The sequence below is a fragment of the Pipistrellus kuhlii genome, unplaced genomic scaffold (assembly GCF_014108245.1).
Source record: "Pipistrellus kuhlii isolate mPipKuh1 unplaced genomic scaffold, mPipKuh1.p scaffold_m20_p_67, whole genome shotgun sequence".
In the NCBI taxonomy this organism is placed as follows: Eukaryota; Metazoa; Chordata; class Mammalia; order Chiroptera; family Vespertilionidae; genus Pipistrellus; species Pipistrellus kuhlii.
The window spans coordinates 58,829-79,902 of record NW_023425570.1 but is presented as its reverse complement, the minus strand read 5'-3'; the positions used below and the strand labels follow the sequence as shown (position 1 = coordinate 79,902).

At 62.4% G+C, this 21,074-nt stretch overlaps 1 protein-coding gene across 2 annotated transcripts in view; it reads right to left on the bottom strand.

Annotated features, from left to right (window-relative positions):
* PDE10A (phosphodiesterase 10A) overlaps positions 1-19,597 on the bottom strand; it is a 101,392-nt gene extending 81,795 nt beyond the window's left edge. For both annotated transcript variants that reach the window (XM_036420364.2, XM_036420363.2), the window contains exon 1: positions 19,466-19,597. In XM_036420364.2, coding sequence (XP_036276257.1) covers positions 19,466-19,532 — 67 coding nt within the window. In that variant the 5' untranslated portion in view covers positions 19,533-19,597. The remainder of the gene's footprint in view (positions 1-19,465) is intronic.
* Positions 19,598-21,074: the final 1,477 nt, after the last annotated feature.

Sequence of the window (21,074 nt, the reverse complement as noted above, 5' to 3'; positions counted from 1 at the left end):
CCGGGCAGGAGCGGCCCGGCTGCACCGGAGCCGAGAACAGAGATGAGGGCCTGGGCGCTATTTCAGGATCTAATGGTGGGGGGCGGGCGGGGGGAGGCGGGTGACTAAATGATGGAGGAACTTCGGAGGAGCTCCTGAGCGCCGGGGATTGGGCTGTGGAGTGAGAAGATCAGACAGCTTCGGGGCAGCTCCTCAAAGACCACGTCCGCCACCACCGGGAGGACATGCATTACACACCGTCCACTGCGCACCATGGCTCCTCCTCCTCCTCAGGCACACGAGGAGCACAGAGCCGGGGAAGAGGACAGAACTATACACCGTCCGCAGCGGACAGGGCTCCTCCTCCTCCTCAGACACACGGGGAGCACAGAGCCGGAAGGAGGGTCCCAGAAAGCCGTGTGCTCTGAGCCAGCTCGGGGTAGGACATGGATAGCCCGTGGCTAAGGTTCCACAGGAACAGCTTCCCCTGACCTACAGTCATTCATTCTTTAACACGCATTTTTACTGATTCCAGAGAGGAAGGGAGAGGGAGAGAGAAACATCAGTGATGCGAAGAATCATGGGTCGGCTGCCTCCTGCACGCCCCACACCGGGAATCCAGCCTGCAACCCGGGCCTGAGCCCTGACCCAGAATCAAGCCTTGACCTCCCGGCTCATAGGTCGACTCTCAGCCACCGAGCCATGCCGGCTGGGCCCAGTATTTTTAAAAAGCATGACCCCACATTCAGAAACTCAGAAAACAAGTCATTTGGTGGCATTTTCAAATCTAAACTTTTATTTTTCAATCCGATATAAATGAGTGCACAAACTACCCAAGTACAGCATGAAAAGGAAATATTAAAATCTACTTTCAATTAGCCTCGTTGAGTCCTGCATTGCTTTAAATTAAGGCCCACGAGAGAGTTTTAATGAGCTGAGGAGCAGCAATCGCTTTCCATTAAACACTCACCAGCATAAACTGTCATCCATTGAGTCCTCCGTACGCACACACTCATCCCGGTGCTAATTAAACACCAGCGCCCACAGGAAGACCAGCAGGATCAGGGAACCTCGGGGACACATCCGCCGTCAGAAACCGCTGGTGGCTCCCGGGGGCGCCCGGCCTCCCTGTGAAACGCGGAGCCGAGCAGCTGCTCCCGCACCCCTGCGCCCACGGGCGTGCCGACGGGAATGGGCTTCGGCCACTCTGCCCAGCGAGCCCACAGAGCAAGCCGGACCACAGACGTCACACCCACGGGTGTCACACGGAAAGCCACGCGTTCGAAGAGCGTGTGAGGTTAAAGTTGTAAGTACTTCATCACAAGGGACATTAGTCACGCACTCTGAGTGTTTTTACTCCTAATGTGGTGTACGGGGAGACATCAGAATAAGTTTATTCAATTATCAGTCATTGTTTTTATCAGTGTTGTTATATCATGTTTTTGTCATGTCTTTGTTGTTATTGTATCATGTTATTGTTTATTATCAATCAATTTAGTATATATTATTTTCATGCACATTTTACTAATTTTCTATCATCTCTGCTACTTCCATTATAGAGAAAGAGCAAATAGTGATATTAAAATATTTCTTCTAATTAATTTCCTTTCTATGTGCAGGAATCTGTGCATGGGCCACTAGTCTTCCAATAATAATTCTGTGATTTCAAATTAAGAACAAAATACAATGGGCTGACTCTGACCTCGATCCAAGCATCTCGGCAAATACTGGTCCAAGGATCTCAGCCCAGATGGTGCCCCGGGGGAGGAGGTCTGAGTGCACACGTCAGAGGGGACAGACGGTGCGTCCAGCAGCCCTCGTCACAAACACGGAGTGTCCCTCTGGGCCCGTAAACAAAGCAGAAACAGGCCTTGTGGCTGCGAACACCAGCACCGGGCCCTCTGCCAGCTCCTGTGAGACTCGGCCCTCGGTGCTGCACACACCACTGCACAGACACGCCGTGGCCGAGATGTCTCTGCTCAGACCCCGGGCAAAGGGCCCCCCCTTGCTGGGCACACCGTCCCCTCAGCCAGTGGCTGGAGGTTATCCCGGCCTCACTGAGGGGCATCCCATGCCCATTTCTTGTTTACTTACTTATTTATGTATTGTTGATGTCAGAGAGGAAGGGAGAGGGAGAGAGAAAAGCATAAATGATGAGAGAGAAGCACGCCCCATCCTGGGGATGGAGCCTGCAGCCCAGGCCTGGGCCCTGACCGGGAATCAAACCCTGACCTCCTGGTTCGCAGGTGGATGCTCAGCCACTGAGCCCGCTGGCCGGGCCCACACCTGTGGCTGAGAATAGACAGTCGCGGTGGGTAAGAGGTTTGGTCTCCCCCGGTGTTATCTGTGGAACACAGCCCGGGCCGCGGTGTAGGCCTCAGGAGACGTTGACTGGCTTCTCGGGAGCCCCTGCAGGGGGGTGGGGGAGGAGCTCAGCAGAGCGGCCAGCGGCGCCATGAGGCTGGCCCCTCCAGCTGGGGGAGCAGGGGCCCGGCGACCCCGCCCTCCCGCGGGCCAGGACTGAGCCCGGAGCCCGGAGCCTGGGAGGGAGTCCTGGGCCGGCCCTCCGAAGGCGGTCACCTCCGTAATCCCCCATCCCCCCAGGGCCCCAGTTACAGACTCTGCGGCCGGAACCACAGAGACCCGCCCGCCCGGTGAGAGGACGGCATGGAGAGGAGAAGCCGCCCACCGAGCGCACCGGCCATCCCCGGGGAAGCGGAGTCTGCGGGCAAAGGGGGATGGAGAGTCCCCTTTCCAGCCAGATGCTGCCCCAGAGCTGCAGATCAAACCGGACCGAGGCCTCGCACAGAGACCGGAAGGGGGCCCCTCAGCGAAACAGTGATTGATCCCCGAAATGAACACTCCACGCGCTTCCCACACGAAGAGCAGGTCGGCTGGGCCCCGGGTCTCACTGGGGGTCCGGGGGGCGGGGGAGGGGGCAGACGCACTGTGGGAACCGCCTCCAGTGAGCTTTTTTTTTAATATTAGGTTTTGGTTTTATTTCATTTATTCATTTTTAAATGTATTTTATTGATTTTTTACAGAGAAAAAGGGAGAAGGATAGAGAGCTAGAAACATAGATGAGAGAGAAACATCAACAGCTGCCTCCTCACAACCCCCACTGGAGATGTGCCTGCAACCAAGGTACATGCCCTTGACCGGAATCGAACCTGGTCCCTCCAGTCCGCAGACCGACGCTCCATCCACTGAGCCCGCCGGCCGGGGCCCAGGCACTGCGGTGGAGGAAGTGGGTGCTGCCTGTGAGCACACTGACGTGCATTCTCAGAGAGGAAGGAAGGAGAGAGAAGGAAACAAAGGGTTGGTGACGAGCCGGCTTCACCTCACCTCTGGCTCTGTAAACGGCCCCCGGGACCTCCCTCTGTGCCCAATGGCAGGCCTGCTCCGTCCAACATGGCGAAGACCGTGAGCAGAGCACAGTCTGCTCCGGTGAGATGTGTAATCGGGGCATTAAGACCGGTGTGGCTCAGTGGATGGAGCGTCGGCCTGCGGACTGAAAGGTCCCAGGTTCGATTCCGGTCAGGGGCATGTACATTGGTTGCGGGCACATCCCTGGTTGGGGGTGTGCAAGAGGCAGCTGGTCGATGTTTCTCTCTCATCGACGTTTCTAGCTCTCTCTCTCCTTTCCTCTCTGTACAAAATCAATAAAATATATATATTTTTTAAAAGACAGAAGAAATCTTTGACAGCCACCTGAGCAAACAGGACGAGCGGAGACATAACTAGGAGTGTGCCGGTTAACGTAGCGAACAGCGGAGCCGGTGCTAACAGGAAAGGGTGCCGGCTGCACCGTTACGGTGAGCTGCCGCCGGCAAGGTCCCCGGGACACATCACAGCCACGTGCTCTGCCGGGCGACCCCGGGCCCTGGGGAGCCCGAGCCTCTGGCTTCTTGCTTCTGCAAACGCCAGGCGCACCCTCATGGCAGACAGACCTTTACGCCCCACGCCCTTCCCACCGGTGCCCTCTGCCGGGCCTCCCGCTCTGGCGGAGGAGATGCTGTCTACACGCTGGGGAGGGTCCCGCGCGGAGGGACGCCCGGTCAGACGGAGGGCAGGCCTTAGAGAAACACCTCCGTGGAAGGGCTCCGACTTTTACACACACACAAAAAAAGGCTTTTTGAGCTTTTCCATTTGGAAATGATTCTAACCGGCAGCACACCGTCCCTCCCTCTTACTTCCACTCACTTCTCATCACTTCAGGCGCAGCGGGAGTGAAAGCTAGAAGGAAAGAGAGCCAAATGCAAAGGGCTTTTTAACAGAGGAGAGAGGGATGGAGGGGGGGAGAGAAGGATGGAGGGAGGGAGGGCTGACTCAGTCACTTTGTCATTTTATATCAAAAACAAAATCTAGCTCTCAAGCAAAGTCACTGTTTTCTCGTCCCAGTGCTGAGCTGTCTGCGGGGATGCGTGCGGTCCGGGCTCCGGATCTGACCGTGCGGGCACTGAGACCGCGCTCACCCGTCACACAGTCTCTGCTGGAAACAACAGGAACAGGAAACCAAAAAGCAGCGCCCTGAAGTCTTAAAGCACCGACGCTAATGACCCTGCAGCAAAGTCAGAACACGTGGGGCTCGTCCGCCCCGGAGAAAGCACCCACAGGGCGCCCACGGGTGTGCTCCCTGCCCACTCAGTCCCACGGGTGTGCTCCCTGCCCACACAGTGCCCACAGGTGTGTGCTCCCCGCCCACTCGGTCCCACAGGTGTGTGCTTCCCGCCCACACAGTGCCCACAGGTGTGTGCTCCCCGCCCACTCGGTCCCACAGGTGTGTGCTCCCCACCCACGCGGTCCCACAGGTGTGCTCCCCGCCCACACGGTCCCACAGGTCTGTGCTCCCCGCCCACACGGTCCCACAGGTGTGTGCTCCCCGCCCACACAGTGCCCACAGGTGTGTGCTCCCTGCCCACACGGTCCCACAGGTGTGTGCTCCCCGCCCACACGGTCCCACAGGTGTGTGCTCCCCGCCCACTCGGTCCCACAGGTGTGTGCTCCCCGCCCACACGGTGCCCACAGGTGTGTGCTCCCTGCCCACTCGGTCCCACAGGTGTGTGCTCCCCGCCCACACGGTCCCACAGGTGTGTGCTCCCCGCCCACGCGGTCCCACAGGTGTGCTCCCCGCCCACACGGTCCCACAGGTCTGTGCTCCCCGCCCACACGGTCCCACAGGTGTGTGCTCCCCGCCCACACAGTGCCCACAGGTGTGTGCTCCCTGCCCACACGGTCCCACAGGTGTGTGTGCCCTGCCCCCTTGGAGCCCAGGGCGGGCTGTGGAGGAACAATGCCCATCGCGGCGCCGGAGGGAGAAGAGCCAGGGGCCACACACACGTTGTATAACCAAAGGGGATTGTGCCCTGTCACACTGCCCGGACGCTCACCAAGGCTCCGTGTGCGAACGTCCAGCCTGCAGAGGCGTGTTCACCATTTCATTTCAGCTGAGCCAACGGGGAGGGGGAGGGGGAGGGGGAGGCGCTGTCCCTGTCACAGCCCGGCTGGCGGGGGCAGGGCTGAGCGTCCACCCATGGACCAGGAGGTCAGGGTTCCGTTCCCGGTCGGGGCGCAGGCCCGGGTTGCAGGCTCCATCCCCACAGGGGGGCGTGCAGGAGGCAGCCGGTCAGTGATTCTCTCTCACCATCGATGTTTCTCTCTCTCCCTCCCCCTTCCTCTCTGAAATCAATGAAAACATATTAACAATAAAACAAAACAAAGGCAGAATAAAGAGGAACCTACGTGACATCCAATGGGTCCCAGTCCTCAAAACGGCCTGCCCGCCCCCTTCTCCGCGAGAACACAGAAACGCAGAAATGGTAAAGCCTCCAGATGCTGAAAACGCTTTGAAGCTGCCAAGATGCTTTCAAGGAAGAAACATCTGGTGGCTTTTGTTTACCCCAGTTCCAGAGATTCCTTTAGAACCGCACGACGTGGTCTCTGTATTAATGCTGCGTGGCCAGCATTGAGGTCTTACCCCATTTCCGGTCACTAACCATCATCCCACCCCCTCGTCCCCGCCCCTCACCGCGGCCGGCACCGTCCACCTGCCACCAGCTCCCCACCTGAGGGCCCGCAGCCGGGGCTGGGAGCGGAGAGGGGCAGACGGGCCAGCGCTGGGCAGCCTCAGCTCCTAAAATAGGAGCCGCTGAGTCTTCCCAGGAAGCGGGCCAGACTGGGAGCGGCCGGGACGGCGGCTCCACACCAGGACGGAGGCGGCAGGGGCCTCCCTGCCTCGGCCCCACACGGCCCGGGCACAGGGCAGCCCATGCCCCTCCCAGGTCAGAGCTTCTTCCACACAGCACAGGCCACACGCCGAGGACTCCTGCACGCTGCTCTGCATGTTCTTTTCTTTTTAAAAAAATATATTTTATTGATTTTTTACAGAGAGGAAGAGAGAGGGATAGAGAGTTAGAAACATCGATCAGCTGCCTCCTGCACACCACCCCCTGGGGATGTGCCCGCAACCAAGGTACATGCCCTGGACCGGAATCGAACCCCGGACCCTTCAGTCCGAAGGCCGACGCTCTATGCACTGAGCCACACCGGTTTCGGCTTCTTTCTCTTTCTATGTTAAAACACTCAGGTGAGCCTCTTAACATAATGCAGGCGCGAAATGGAAACGTTACAGATGTAAAATGTTTACAACCTGAGAAAATCCCAAAAGGTTTTGACTTAAACCAGATGTGCTGGTTCCCGTCCGAAGGAAACCTCTTAAGGGTAAATTAACATCCACCGAGCACCCATTCTACAGAAAAGGGAATTCTGGGAACTGAGCCGAGCTGAGGTTTGAGTCCCAATGGGACAGTAAAATTCATGCCTCCAGGGCACCCCGCTTCCCGGGAACGTTTCACCCAACCCCTGCTGAGCGGGGGACCCGCACTGGGCCCTCTGCGACATCAACTCAGCCGACCGCACACTCACAGGGTCCGGGAGAGACAGACGGACAGGCGATCGCTCCGGCCTCCTGGCACACGCATGGCGCAGGGGCTGAGGGCGGGGGCTGAGGGCCGGGGAAGGCCACGGGCCATGGCCACGCCGTCTGGAATCCATCTAAGGCCCACGGAAAAGCGGGATCCACTTCGTCACTTAAAACGCCCGTGTGCCCTCTCCGTGGCCTCACAGCTCCAAAGAGCGTGGCAGAGGACAGCGCAGATGCCCAAATGCCGCGGGGAGTGTCAGGTTAAAGGCGACACTCGGGAGTTTGTTCCAGGGAAACGCAGACCAGGCCCGCAGTGTGGCTCTTCCACAAAACGCCACGGCCTGGGCGAGTCTGCTTTGAAGAAGCGGCGTTAGAAGTTGTTTAAGTTTAAAAAATGTGGCTCTCCAAAGAGATTTCAATCGTTGGTGTTTGGCTCTGTGGACTGAAGAGTTTGCTGACCTCGGAGCCAGGCAACACAGGAGTGGGAGTGCCCTGTGTGTGTCCTCTCCCCCCTCCCCCCTCTCTCTCTCTCACACACACACACACACACACACACACACGCACACATGCCCTGAGGCCGCTGCTAACAATGGCCTCTGTGCATCGCTGAGGTCACCTCACCCCGAGCTGAGAGCTCGCTGTCCCCGCACCACGGCGCTGCCCGCCGAACCCGGAGACAGGGCTTCGCAGCACGACCGGCTCTCACATCTGGCCGGGACGGCTCCGAACCACAGCCGCACAGACACAGAATCCGAGGGCCCGGAGGGAGGGCGCGCTCCCCGAGGGGCCCGGGACGGAGCGACAGGCACCAGCACGCGGAGCCGGCCCCTCTGCGCGCTGCGGCCGGTGAGGAGCCAGACCCAGGAGCGGACGGGGACAGCCACCGCCTCCACCGTCCACACGCCCAGGCGTCTGGTGCTCCTCGGAGGGAAGGAGCTGGAGCCCACTGCTCCCTCCGCCCTCCCGGCCCACCCACCGGGGCCAGAGCCTCCGGCCTCCCCACACCGGCCACACGAGAGAGCGGCTGCCACACGAGGCTCAGGACGTGCGTGTGCCACGTCCCCGCCCGGCCCAGGCGGTGGCGCCCTGTCCGAGGGCCCCCGGCAGCACGGATCGCATGTCCGGGCCAAAGGCGTCTGTCCGGCCCCGGGAGGCGGAGGGGGTGGCGGGAAGGGCTCTCACACCAGGAGCTGGGGGGAAGCCGCAGCTGAGACAGAACCACCGGGCACCCAGGAGGAAGTAACAGTCAGTGATGGGACAACGGGAAACGGCAGCATCGCACACGGAACACAAAACACGGACAGGGAACACGGAACACGGAACTTAACAGGGCCGCCCCTCAGCACTCGGAGCAGCCGTGTCTGTCGGCGTTACACCCGACACGAACCAGGCCCGATCGGAGGCGGATCTGAGGAATCCAGCGCCGCCAAAGGCGCGGCCAGCCAGGGGAGGCCCTGCGGGCTCCTGCGGACCCTCAGGGCCCGGCGTGCCCCGCCCGCCCGCACACCCCCCGCGGGGGTGAACGGGTGTGTGCGCCCCCATCCCGCTCCGATGGAAGCCCAGGGCTGTGGCACGGGTCGAGGGGACCCTGGGCGGGTGGCCGTCCCGGAGGCCACGGTGCCGCTCGCCTGACGAGCGCGAGAAGGCGGAGCCCACGCGTCCACGCGCGGTGGTTCCCCCGCGGAAGCCCTGGGCAGCCCGCCAGCCTCAGCAGCAGCTCGGGCACCGGCGGGAGCCACCGACAGCCAGGCCCCCGTTAAAGGGGACGGCTCGCTCTCCCGTCTCCACACCTGCGTGACGTGGACAGGCGTGGACAGGCGTGGACACGCTGGTGCGTGTGGGGTTCACAGTCACAGTCGGACATGTGGGGTCCGGGGAGCAGCAGCAGGGGGGAGGCGAGAGGAGGCAGGCATTGGGCGAACCTACTTCAGGGCTGAGAACCGAGCTGTGGGCTCAGGAGGAAACCACAAAGCCACGGCCAGGGAGAACGTCACCCCACACAGATTGCCTGCGGCTACTTCCCTGGCACCTCAGTGAGCTCTCATTTTAAACCTCCCCTTTGAAAAGGTAACCGGTTACAGGACTCAAAACTCCCAACATGTGAGAAGTGTGCACTGAAGTCTTTACTCCCATCCCCGCAGCCCCTGCCCCCCAGCCCCCGACTCCATGGCCACACCACACTGCCAGGAAGGGGTGCCCAGCGCTTCTGCCATTTCTGCCCAGTTTTCGTGTGATTTTTATTGGTTTCAGAGAGGAAGAGAGAGGGAGGGAGAGAAGCATCAGTGGTGAGAGAGAATCATGGATCGGATGCCTCCTGCACGCCCCTCACTGGGGACCGAGCCTGCAACCCAGGCAAGTGCCCTGACGGGGAATCGAACCCTCGCCTCCTGGCTCATGGATCCACACTCAGCCCCGGAGCCACGCTGGCCGTTTCTTTAGGCAACCACACCAGATCCACGTGCAGGGCCCTCTCGGGCACAGAGTGTGGGTGCGGACTGGATTGCTTGGCACTTCGCTTTTCTTTACGAAGGGAAGCACCTGTCACACCTTCAGTATGTGTGTCCCGCGTGCATCTGCAAATTTCATTTCGCCCGATTCCCTCCGACAGACCTTTACCTGGTTTCCCGTGTCCTCTCAGCCTTTGCTGCAATATTGCCTCAGTAAGTCACTTTGCTATGTGTGAGTCCAGTGGTCGGCAAACTCTTCAGTCCACAGAGCCAAATATCAACAGGACAACTGAGATTTCTTTTTGAGAGCCACATTTTTTAAACTTAAACTTCTTCAAACGCCACGTCTTCAAAACAGACTTGCCCAGGCCGTGGCATTTTGTGGAAGAGCCACACTCAAGGGGCCAAAGAGCCGCATGTGGCTCTTGAGCTGCAGTTTGCCAACCACGGTGTTAGTCTATCTATCAGTGAATTCCCAGAAGCAGAATTGCTGGATCAATGGAGACATGCATTTTTAAACACCGATCGGTACTGCCGGGGGCGGACCCGGTGCCGGCTTGCTCACGAAGCCCACGGCGTGCGAAGGTCCCGGGCTGCACGCTGGCCGGCAGCCGGCGCCGGGCGCTCTCTTGAAGTCGCTGCTGTCACCGCGGTGGAGGTGAGCATCCTTCCTTTGTCCGCGTTCTAAAAGCGGCCCCTCCGGGCCCCGCCCTCCTTCCTCCTCCCGTTCCTGGGAGCTCTCACCGCGCCAGGGAGGGAACCTCGAGCGTTTCCTTTTCTGGGGCAGACGTTCGAGCCCTGCCCAGCGGTGCTGCCTGAGCTTCAAAGGCCCGGCAGGAGCGGCCGAGGGCGGGCGGAGGGCAGGGCCACCGCGCAGGCCCAGGACAGGGTGCACTGGCTGGCGGTCAGTCGTCAGGGCCATAAAAAATGTTGTCAATGATGAACATCAAGCTTTCCTTTTAATGCTTCTGAACGTGGAGTTACATGTGAAGGCTCTCCGCACTCCAAGGCTAGAAATTCCCTTGTATTGTTAGGGTTTCTTTTTATATACAGTGGACACTTAAACACTAAAGACTTACAGATTTTTTTATTGATTTCCGAGAGGAAAAGAGAGAGAGAGAGAAACAACCATACTGAGAGAGAATCATCGCTCAGCTGCCTCCTGCACACCCCACCCTGGGGATCGAACTCACAGCCCAGACATATGCCCTGACCAGGAATCAAACCATGACCTCAACCACTGAGCCATGCCGGCCGGGCCAGAATTTTTAAATCCCACCTTCCTTAAACCCGGGTTTTGCGTCTGCAGATTCAACCAGCTGTGAATCCAGCGCGAAAAGCTGATGGCGGCCGGGTGCTGCTCCGCCTCCTTCCACAGGAGGGGCGCACGCATCCACAGACGGGGTGACTCCGGGCTCCCGGAGCCCGTCCCCCCGGAACCAAGGGATGACTGTAGACGGGTTATTGGGGAGGTCAAAGGTTGTACAAAGACTTTCAACTGTATGGGGTTGGGGCACCAAGGTCAAAGGTATACATACAATGTCCCAACATACACACACTTTCACAGCGAGAGCTCAGTCTTGAAAATGAGGTGCCCCAACCCCATACAGTTGCCCTCAGCCGAGATCGATTTGGCTCAGTGGATAGAGCGTCGGCCTGCGGACTGAAAGGTCCCGGGTTCGATTCCAGTCAAAGGCATGTACCTTGGTTGCCGTTTCTAACTCTCTATCCCTCTCTCTTCCTCTCTGTAAAAAATCAGTAAAATATATTTTTATAAAATAAAATAAATGCTGCCCTCAGAACTACTCAGTGTGCGGGGACACACTCGGGGGCGCGCCCTCTGTGCAAAGCTCGGGTCCATTCGGATCCAACGAGCGCTGTGCTTCTGTAAAGGTACGGTCGGACTGCATTTCGCCTGGGCGACGAGGTGTCTCCACGCCTGTGCTCGGTCCCGGTCGCCACTCCTCCTGGGCCGGAAGACTCTTCCATCCCGCAGACTGCTCTTCCAGCCGCACGCCCGATCCCCGGGCTTTCGCTGCTGCGGGGTTAGAGCCAGGTCTCCCGTCTGCCTCAGAAGGAGCAGAGGCCGCCATTAATCGGGGACCCAACCAGCATGATTCTGCAGAGGCGTGGCTGCCGACGGACATGGCCGCTGTGAGCAGCAGACGTCTGTGTCCGGGGCACAGGGACCCGGGACGGCGTGTGACCCCGGCCCGGTGGGATGACCCGGGATCACTGCATCCCGGAGTCACGGAGCCAGGCCTCCTGTCTTCCTCTGCCACGTCTGAACCCACAGCCCGGGCACGAGGAAGCACCCCGAGCCCGGTGCAGGCACACGGGGTGCGGTGCGGCCCCTCCTCACCCAGCGGCTCCTCCCGGGCTGGCCGCGATTCCGGAAGGTTCCTTCGAGCCTGTGCTCCGGCACAGACCTGCCGCCTTCACAAGGTGCCACCGCGCGCGAGTCATCCATCGCCTCCAAGCACGCGGCAGGATTCCGTGCGCATCCCCACTGCGGGCGCAGGAGCCGTTTCCGTCCAAGCAAAGAGCGTTTCGTTGACTCCTCGGGAGGATGCCCACGTGCCCTGAGCCCTCCCCTCCTGCCCTCCCGCCCTCCCGCCCGGCGCCCTGGCCCCAGGGCCGAGTCATGTGCTTGGGTCACATCAGACACAACAGCAATGCCCTGGCCGGTGTGGCCCAGTGGCTAGAGTGTCAGCCTGTGGACTCAAGGGTCCTGGGTTCAATTCCAGTCAGGGGCATGTACCTTGGTTGTGGGCAGATCCCCAGTGGGGGGTGTGCAGGAGGCGGCTGAAAGATGTTTCCCTCTCATCGATGTTTCTGACTTTCTCTCCCTCTTCCTTCCTCTTGTAAAAAAATCAATAAAATGTATTAAATAAAATAAAATAAAAACAGCAGTGACGATGCATCGAACAGAGTTCCACGTCACCAGTAACGCCAAGCAAGCACTTCGTTTCATGATTTCCTTCCTCTCGGGAGGCCTGGTCTCCGGAAAGGACCGTGTGTGGGGCTGGGCAGGCGCGCTGGGCACGGGTGGGGAGGTGAATGAAGGAGCACATGCCGGCGGGAGACACACCAGCGCAGACAGGTCTGCGGGCACGGCTTCCGGGAGCCCAGAGGAGGGGCCCGGAGCCAGAGGGCGGAGGCGGGACCTGGGGGACCCCACGGGCAACCGGGCGGCCAGGCTCCAGCAGGAGAGACGCCAGGACCAGGCGGGCGTGGGGGGCCGCGCGGAGGACGCAGAGGTGCCGGGTGGAGACCGTCCGGAGCAGGTGAGGGACGAAGGCTCCTCGTGGGCAGGCGGCCGCCCCCCACGCTCCCTGTCCACGGCCGGCAGCAGCGGAGGCGGCCCTGACCTCGTGTCCTCGCCGGTGACAGCGGCCCTGAAGGCCGGGAGCAGGTGTCCGCAGGCTTCTGGCAGGGCGAGCCGGCCGCTGGCACGGCCACGGCCAGGGACATGTGACACTCCGGACACTGTCTCCCCACCCACCCGCCCCACAAACGCGTCAGAGACCTCCTGCCCGCCACCGCCTTCCCCGCACCATCCTCCGGGCAGCCCAGCCGCCATCCTCTCGCTGTTCTCCGAGCTCTCACCTCCGGGCTGTCATCGGACCTCCGCCCGGGGTCTCTCCCTCCGCTCCGCACCGGCCTCCCCCGGCACCTCCTGCCGGCAGCGCCCAGCATGTGCGGAGGGCGTGAGGGCGTTCCTTCTCTCTGGTTCCACTTAGTTTTTTAAAATGGTTTATTGATTTTTTTACAGAGAGGAATGAAGAGGGATAGTCAGAAACATCGATCAGCTGCCTCCTGCACACCCCCTACTGGGCATGTGCCCGCAACCAAGGTACGTGCCCTTGACCGGAATCGAACCAGGGTCCCTTCAGTCCCCAGACCGACACTCTGTCCACTAAAGTCGACCAGCCAGGGCCATTGGCAGACTCCTGTATGTGCCCTGACCTCCCCAGGCCGACGCTCTATCCAGCGAGCCAAACCAGCTAGGGCTCCATTTATTTCTTTAAATATGTTTTTATTTATTTCAGAGAAGAAGCGAGAGGGAGAGAGGGATAGAAACATCAAGGACGGCCTCCCAGGGTGAGTCCTGGCCCCACGGAGGCCCAGAGCGTGGGGTGCGTGGCCTTCTCCGTCCTCGGGACTGGGAGACGACACCCCACTGCCCACTGTTTCTCTTCATCCAACACCTGCGCACCTCCCGCCTCTGTGCCAGCTCCCGCAGTGCGGGGGCCTCGGCGGCCGGCTCCGCACCAGCCAGAAGCTTCCAGAGCGTGGCCAGCGCTCACTCAGCCCGGACAGCAGCATCTCCTGGGCCTCAGGGAGCCCACCGCACCGCACTGCGCCCGCCCTTAGCCCAGGGCTGTGGTCGGCAAACCGCAGCTGGAGAGCCACATGAGGCTCTCTGGCCCCTTGAGTGTGGCTCTTCCACAAAATACCTCAGCCTAGGAGAGTCTATTTTGAAGAAGTGGCGTTAGAAGAAGTTTAAGTTTAAAAAATGTGGTTCTGGAAAGAAATTTCAGTCATTGTGCTGCTGATACTTGGCTCTGCTGACTAAGGAGTTTGCCGACCACGAGCCCAAGGGGATCGGCTGGAGCAGCTCATTCTGGTCTCGGGGGAAAGGAAAGTGCTCTTGAAGGATTACACCTGCGGGAGCTTCCTTTCGAGGGAGAAACAGCCTTCCTGGAAGTTCCCTTCCCTCCCTCCCCTCCCGGTCACACTCCCCAAGCTGTTCCCAAACAAACCATCAGCCGGTGTTAATCTCCGTGTTAATTGCGGGAGGTTCCCACTCCGCCTTCCACCTGCTGCTCCGCAAACACAGCTTCACCTCTGCTCAGTCACCGGCGCCAGGCGTGGCTCCCTCGCGATGAGAACTTCTAGGACCTGGTCTCTTAGCAACTTTCAAACACGCGACCCAGCCCTGTGACCCGCCGGTGCCACGCTGCACCCTGCCCCACCGCCTGCCTGCCTTTCCTGTGGGAAGCAGCAGCTGTGTGACCAGACATCTACGGTGACCCTGTCAGGCTGGGACGAAGGAAGACCCCTTGTCCTATGGCACGCTCATTGGAAGTTTTGCAGATTTTCTACATTCGCCCAGGAGTGTGTTTTGTTTTGTTTTGTTTTTTCATTAAAAGAGACATGTGCCCAGCATGCACGGCTCAGTGGCTGAGCATCGGCCTATGATCCAGGAAGTCACAGCTGGACTCCCAGCTCAATCCCCGACCGAGCAGGAGGCAGCCGATCCATGATTCTCTCTCATCATGGATGCTTCTCTCTCTCCCTCCCTCTCTCCTCCTCTCTGAAATCAGAAAAAAAAATGTATTTAAGAAGAGAACTGTCGTGCAATTTAAGGTCAGGGCCCTACATCGTCCCACCCCGTTCACAGCGCGTGCCCGTGGGGGCAGTCCTTTCTGAGGACTCTAGACGCTGGCTCTCCAGGACACCTGGTCTGCCCGGCCCGCCCTGGCTCTGCTGCTCCCAGGCAGGTGTCCACCCTCAGCCCAAGTCCTCCGAGGACACTGTTCATGACTTCCTCTCCTCCAGCGGCTCGCACCGCACAGGCAGCATCACTGCCTGCAGGCGACCGTCGGTGGGCTCACACCGCCTCTACTCAGCGGCCAGCCTGGCCCCCGCATCCCTAACAACGATGACCGCAGCCTCCTAGGCCCACAGGCACATGGAGGCATGAAGTCCAGGGAGCGTCCACGCCTTTCTCTCTCTGGCTCTCCCGGCGGACCCTGTTTGTGTCCGTGCATCTAAGGGTTAGCCACAGTGTCATAGCCTCAAGAAGCAGAGCAAGAGGTATACACACAGAGCATATTTCCAGCCACAGCTCCTGGAAACACGCACTTTCTGTGCTGAGTGAGTGAGAAACCGCCAGTGCCCTGCGGCCGGCATCGCCCGTCTGCCTGACGGCCCGCCCTCCGTTCTCTCTCCCTCTCTGCCTCACTCTGAGCAGCCGCTGGGACTCCACACTCCTCGGGGAGGTGGGCACGGGGAAAGCGAGAGCCATGTTCAAGGTCTTTGAGGCTCCCGCTGGCCTATCACAGCGGCACTTCTCAGCTTCGCTGGCACACACACACACACACACACACACATGCATGCACACACGCGTGTGCCCCTGCGAAGTTGGCTGCTCAGTCCCCCAAGGGCCTGGTGCTGTCCCTGTGCAGACCAGCAACGTCCTGAAGAGCTCAGAGGCCAGCACTCCGCAGATGGTGGGATGAGGTGAATCAGGACAGCCTGATGGGACGGAGGAGGCCGCTGGCCTGGGAGCCCGGGCATCGGCGCTGAGCCCGCGTCCGGGGGCTCTCCCCTGTGGGCGGTGGGTCCTCGGGATGGAGGGCTGGCCAGGGCAGCGCCTGAATGAGCTTGTTCTGTGCGTGACGGAGCGAATCGGCGAATCGGCGAGAAGCCGATGCCGGCCGAGGGACGGGAGTGTCACGGGTATCAGAGCTGCTGCATGAGGCACTTTCTGTGGCGACCACGGTAAGACAGGCCTTCCTTCAGCAGCGGCTCCCAGCCTGCTTGTGGCTCCGCGCCCCCACCCCCACCCGCACCCCGTCCCAAGCATCTCTAAAACCCTGATGCCCATAATTCTTGTTCTTCACAAGGCGAGCGCCTAGTCACATGGAAGAAGCCTAAAAGGCCATGAACTTGGTCTAAACACGCTTCCAAAGAACATGGCATCCACGGAAGAGAAAAAAAGAAAAGAACGAAAGGACAGCTGAAGGACTGAGGAAGAAATCACTAAGAAATTGTTAAAAAAAAAAATAGTAATACGAAGTGATATGAAAAAATAGCAAATAAAGTTTCAAAACATATAATAGAGAACTGAAATGCATAAGTATGTCATAATATATATTTATATACCGCATATGAGGCACTAGAGCTGTAAGAAATGCAAAACATTCGCTGTTAATCATTCTCGAATTGCCCCCCTTAAAACTCAGATCGCTCCCCTGTGAGGCATGATCCCCCGTGGTAACCACCACTCTACCGGTAACTGACAGCAGCCCTTTACACAGCCACTCGCTGATCAGACCAAGAGGGCCCACTGAAAGGGAAGAGGGAGTCTGTGCCCTGGCCGGTTTGGCTCAGTGGTCAGAGTGTTGGCCTGCTACCCAAAAGGTCAAAGGTTCAATTCCCGGTCAAGGGCACGTACCTTGATTGCAAGTTGGACCCCTAGCCCCAGTCAGGCCTCGAGTGGGAGGCAACTAGTTGATGTGTCTCATCTCACATCAATGTTCCTCTCACCCCCACCCCCAACTCTCTCTAGAAATCAATGGAAAAAGAAAAAACACCCTCAGGTGAGGACTTACAAATAATTAGACACATCTGCATGCGTGTGGGCATCTTTACTTCTCATAGTATGCAGGTTTTTCCCCCCAAAAGTTTCTTTTTAACTGCCAAGTGCCTAAAAAGTCTGCCCACTTGAGACATTTGAGCAATCCAGACAAGGGCGGTGGTCAGCAGTGACCGGACAAAGCCCCCAGCAGGGAGGGAGGGCCCAGCGTCCCGGCAGGAACTGGCCTGTCCTGTGAGCATGGGTCTAGCACGGCTCACCTCCCCCGAGGCGGTCTGACAGCAGACTGACCGTACAGGTACCCTCCTGCCACCGCCTCAGCGCGTCCGGACTCTGCTCCTGCTCACACACCAGGCGCCCTCCCTCCCCCGACGGGGCCAAGCAGCTCCTGAAGGGGCCCCGGTGGGCCTCTCCCCGTGGCCCGCCCCTCCAGAACCCGGTCCTCCACAGGGGAAGCCTGCTGGGGGTTCGCCTGGGACTTCACCCCACTGACCTGGGCACCTTCTCTCTGCTCCACAACACCCCCACCACACGCCCAGCCCCACACAGACACACACACACACACACAGAGATACACGGACACACAGAGACACATACACACACATACACACACAGATACACAGATACACAGAGACACAGAGACACACACATACACACACAGAGACACACACATACACACACAGATACACACAGAGACACACAGAGAGACATACACACACAGATACACACACAGAGACACACACAGACACACACAGATACACACAGAGACACACAGAGAGACATACACACACAGATACACACACAGAGACACACACAGACACACACAGAGAGACACACACAGACACACACAGACACATAGACACACACAGAGACACAGATATACACACACAGAGAGAGACACAGATACACACAGAGACACACAGAGACACACACATAGACACACAGAGACACAGAGACACACAGAGACACAGATATACACACACATAGACACACACAGAGACACACACACACACCCCCGGAGCCGGAACCACCACCTGCAAACAAAACCTCATCACTTCAAGAAACGAGTCCCATCGGATGCCTGCACCCCTGTCCCCCAGCACCCGCCCTCCCAGGGCCACGCTGTCACAGGGAGAGGTGGCAGCCTGCAGCCGGCCCACGCGGGCGGCTGTAAACAGTACACGTGGATTTTTTAAGGAAGGGATTGACCAGAGGAGCAGGAAGGCCAGGCCTGAGCACTGACAGCTCCGCTCCGGCCCTCCCATCACAGCAGCTGTCTCGCAGGTGCCAGTGTCCACGGGAAGGCATCCTGGCTGCAGGCAGCCCTGGTGTCCAGACCCCATCCCTCCTCCACGGCCACCTCTCTGAGCGGTCAGCCCTGCAGGTGGGGCGGGGCTGCAGACACTGGGCACTGGGCGCTGCACCCACGGGTGGGGGGGGGGCACCGGAGGGGGCTCTGCTCAGAGACCAGGGCCCATGCCCAACATATCCGGCCCAGCAGCCAGAAGGCGCGGAGACCGGAGCTGGTCACGCTGTCCCTGCGATCTCCACCCGCCCGGCCGGGAGGCAGGTCCGCCGGGAGGGGAGTGGCCTGCCCGGTCCCGGTAGGGCCAGGCCAGCACGCCGGCGGCTGGGTGGGCACCGGACAAGTTTCCGCCGCGAGGAGGGGCTGGACCGGGTGTGGGTGCCGGGAGAGGAAGGCGGCCCGGGGAGGGAAGGCGGCCCGGGGAGGGAAGGCGGCCCGGGGAGGGAAGGCGGCCCGGGGGAGAGGCGCCAGAGCGGGCTCCGGAGGCGCAGACAAAGGCTCGGCGCACGCGGTGATGCTGCGCCCGGCCCCGCGCAGGGCCCGAGGAGCCGGTGCGGAGTAACGGTGTCCCCGCCGCGCCCGGACCCACCTCACCTGGCTCGCCCTCCATCCCCTCCAGCGGCGGCGAAGGCGCTGCCCTCCTGTGCGCGCCCGGCGCCTCCGGCCCCGCCATCTCCGCTCCCTCCGCTCCCTGGAACCTCCGCCCGCTCCCTCCCCTCCCCGCGGCACGCCTCTGCCCCTGCCCCTGCCCCTGCCCCCCGCACCCCTCACCCCGGGCTGGGGGCGAGGTGGCCGGCCCGAACCCGCGGCCCGCCGCCGCCTCCGCCCCAAGACCATTGTCCTCGCCTCCCCGGAGCGCCGCGGCCCCGACCGGAGAGCGGTGCGGGGGGTGAGGCACCGGCAGCCGGACACCAGCCGGTCCGCGCTCCGGGGGGGCACAGGCTCGGGGTGGCACAGGGTCAGGGGGTGGACAGGCTCCGGGGTGGCACAGGGTCAGGGGTGGACAGGCTCCAGGGTGGCACAGGCTCCGGGTTGGCACAGGGTCAGGGGATGGCCAGGCTCCTGGAGGCACAGGGTCAGGGGGTGGACAGGCTCCGGGGTGGCACAGGGTCAGGGGGGGGCGGGGACACGGAACCCGGGGAACACGAGGGAGCTGCACCTCGGGGCTCGGGGCTCGGACCCGGCCAGCCCCTCCCAGGGGGTCTCCGGGGACCCGCCTCCCGGGGAGAGGGGCGCTCGGTCGGTCCTCCAGCCCAGGGCCCGGGCGGAGGAGGAGCCGGGGCCGGTCCGCGTTGGGTGCGGACAGCGCCGGGGACTGTGGCCGGGCGGCCCGGGCGGCCCCGCGGACAGCGGGTCGGGTTCTGGAGCCTCCGGACCGCCCTGCCCGGCGCGCGGCGCGGGGAAGCCGGGGTCCCGCAGGCGCCGGGGCGCGGGGAGGGGCGGGGGCGGGGGCGCGGGCGCGGGCGCGGGCGCGGGGCACTCACTGGGGCTCAGCAGGCACTCGGTCAGCCTTCGGAAGCAGCTCGCGTGGTGCGAGGGTCCATCTGCCATGGCGGGGCCGCCGCGGGGTCCGGCCGCCGCCTCCCCGCCGGGGCCGGGCCGGAGCCGGGCGGGAGCCGGGGCGGCGGCGGGCGGGCGCGGCGGGGCCGGAGCCGCGGAGACCGGAGCGCCGGGCGAGGAGGGGCCGCCGCCCGCCGCCGCCGCGGGGACCGCCGCCGGGGCCGCTCAGCGGAGCTGCCTCCGGGCCGCCGGCATCGCCGCCGCCTCTCCCGCCGCTGCGCCCGCCCCTCCGGCAGCGGCGGGAGGCGGGAGGCTGATGGGGAGGAGGGAGGAGGGAGGAGGGAGGGGAGGCGGCGGGAGGAGGGGGCCGCGGGGGCGGCGGCCCGGAGCGCGGGGGGAGGGGAGGGGAGGGGAGGGGGGAGGCGGGCGCAGGGAGCGCGGCCCGGGACCCAGGCAGCCAGGCCCCCGCGGGGTGGGGCGGGGCGCGCTCGGTCGGCCGCGCCGGGGCTCCGGGCGGAGTCGGCCGGAGCGGGGCCGGAGCCAGGCGGGTCCCGGCGGCGGGCAGGGGGGCCTGGGGGCGGGGAGCGGCGGCGCCTCGCGGTTGGCCATGGCCCTCCCCTCCGGAGGCCCGGCCCCCGGCTCCGCCCCGCAGCCCTGCCCTCCGCGGCCGGCCAGGCCGAGCCCGTCCGGAGCTCCTCTCCGTCTCCGCGCCCCTCGCGGCCCAGTCCTCACCCCGCGTCCACTCTGGGGCGAGGGCCCGGCCTCGGTGCCGGCGCGCGGTCCGCGTTCCCCGGCGGCGGGGCTGGAGCGCGGCGTAGGGGGTGCGCGTCCGGCCGCCCCGGCCCCGGCCCCGAGCCGCGAGGAAGGCGCCGCCGCCCGGGAGGCGGAGGCGGAGGCGGTGGCCGTGGCTGTGGCCGTGGTGGCGGAGGCGGAGGACCCAGGGGCGCAGCTCCCACGCCGCGGGGGCGCCCACGCAGCGCGCAGGCTCCCGCACCCGGACCGGCGGACGGGGCCACGTGGGCGGGGCCCGGGGCCAGGGGCCACTGTGCGGCCTCTCTGCGGCCCCCTCCGCGCCGGACGGAGCCCCCGGCCTGGCGGCGGCCTGCGGCCCGCGGAGCTGTGCGCGGAGGGCCCTCTCCCCGGGGTTCACACTGGACGCGGGCTGGGGTTTGCCCCGCACAGGGTCCCAGTACACGAAGGCGCAGACAGGCCTTCCCCGCTCCCTCAGGCCCCCGCCTCCACGGGGGTTCCTGTGCCCGGTGACCGAGAATGGGAGGGCAAACAGGGCTCAAAACTCCGGAATCCGGACCCCAACGTCCCGAGGCTCCCCTGCCGGCCTCTGGGAGCCGGTCCTTGCTCTCCCGCCTGAATCCAGGCTGCGCTGCCGCGGACACGGGCCCCGGAGGGCGCTGAGCGAGGAGCCCGGAGCGCGGGGCGCCGGTGTCCCTGCGGGCCGGCTGCATGGGGAGCGCGGCGGCACCACCGCCGCCGGGTGCAGTGCGGGCGGCGGGACGGGCTCCCCGGGCTCCTGGGCCAGGTCACCTGCCGGGACCGGAGCGCGCCCAGGCCGGCGGGACAAAGGGCGAGCCGTCC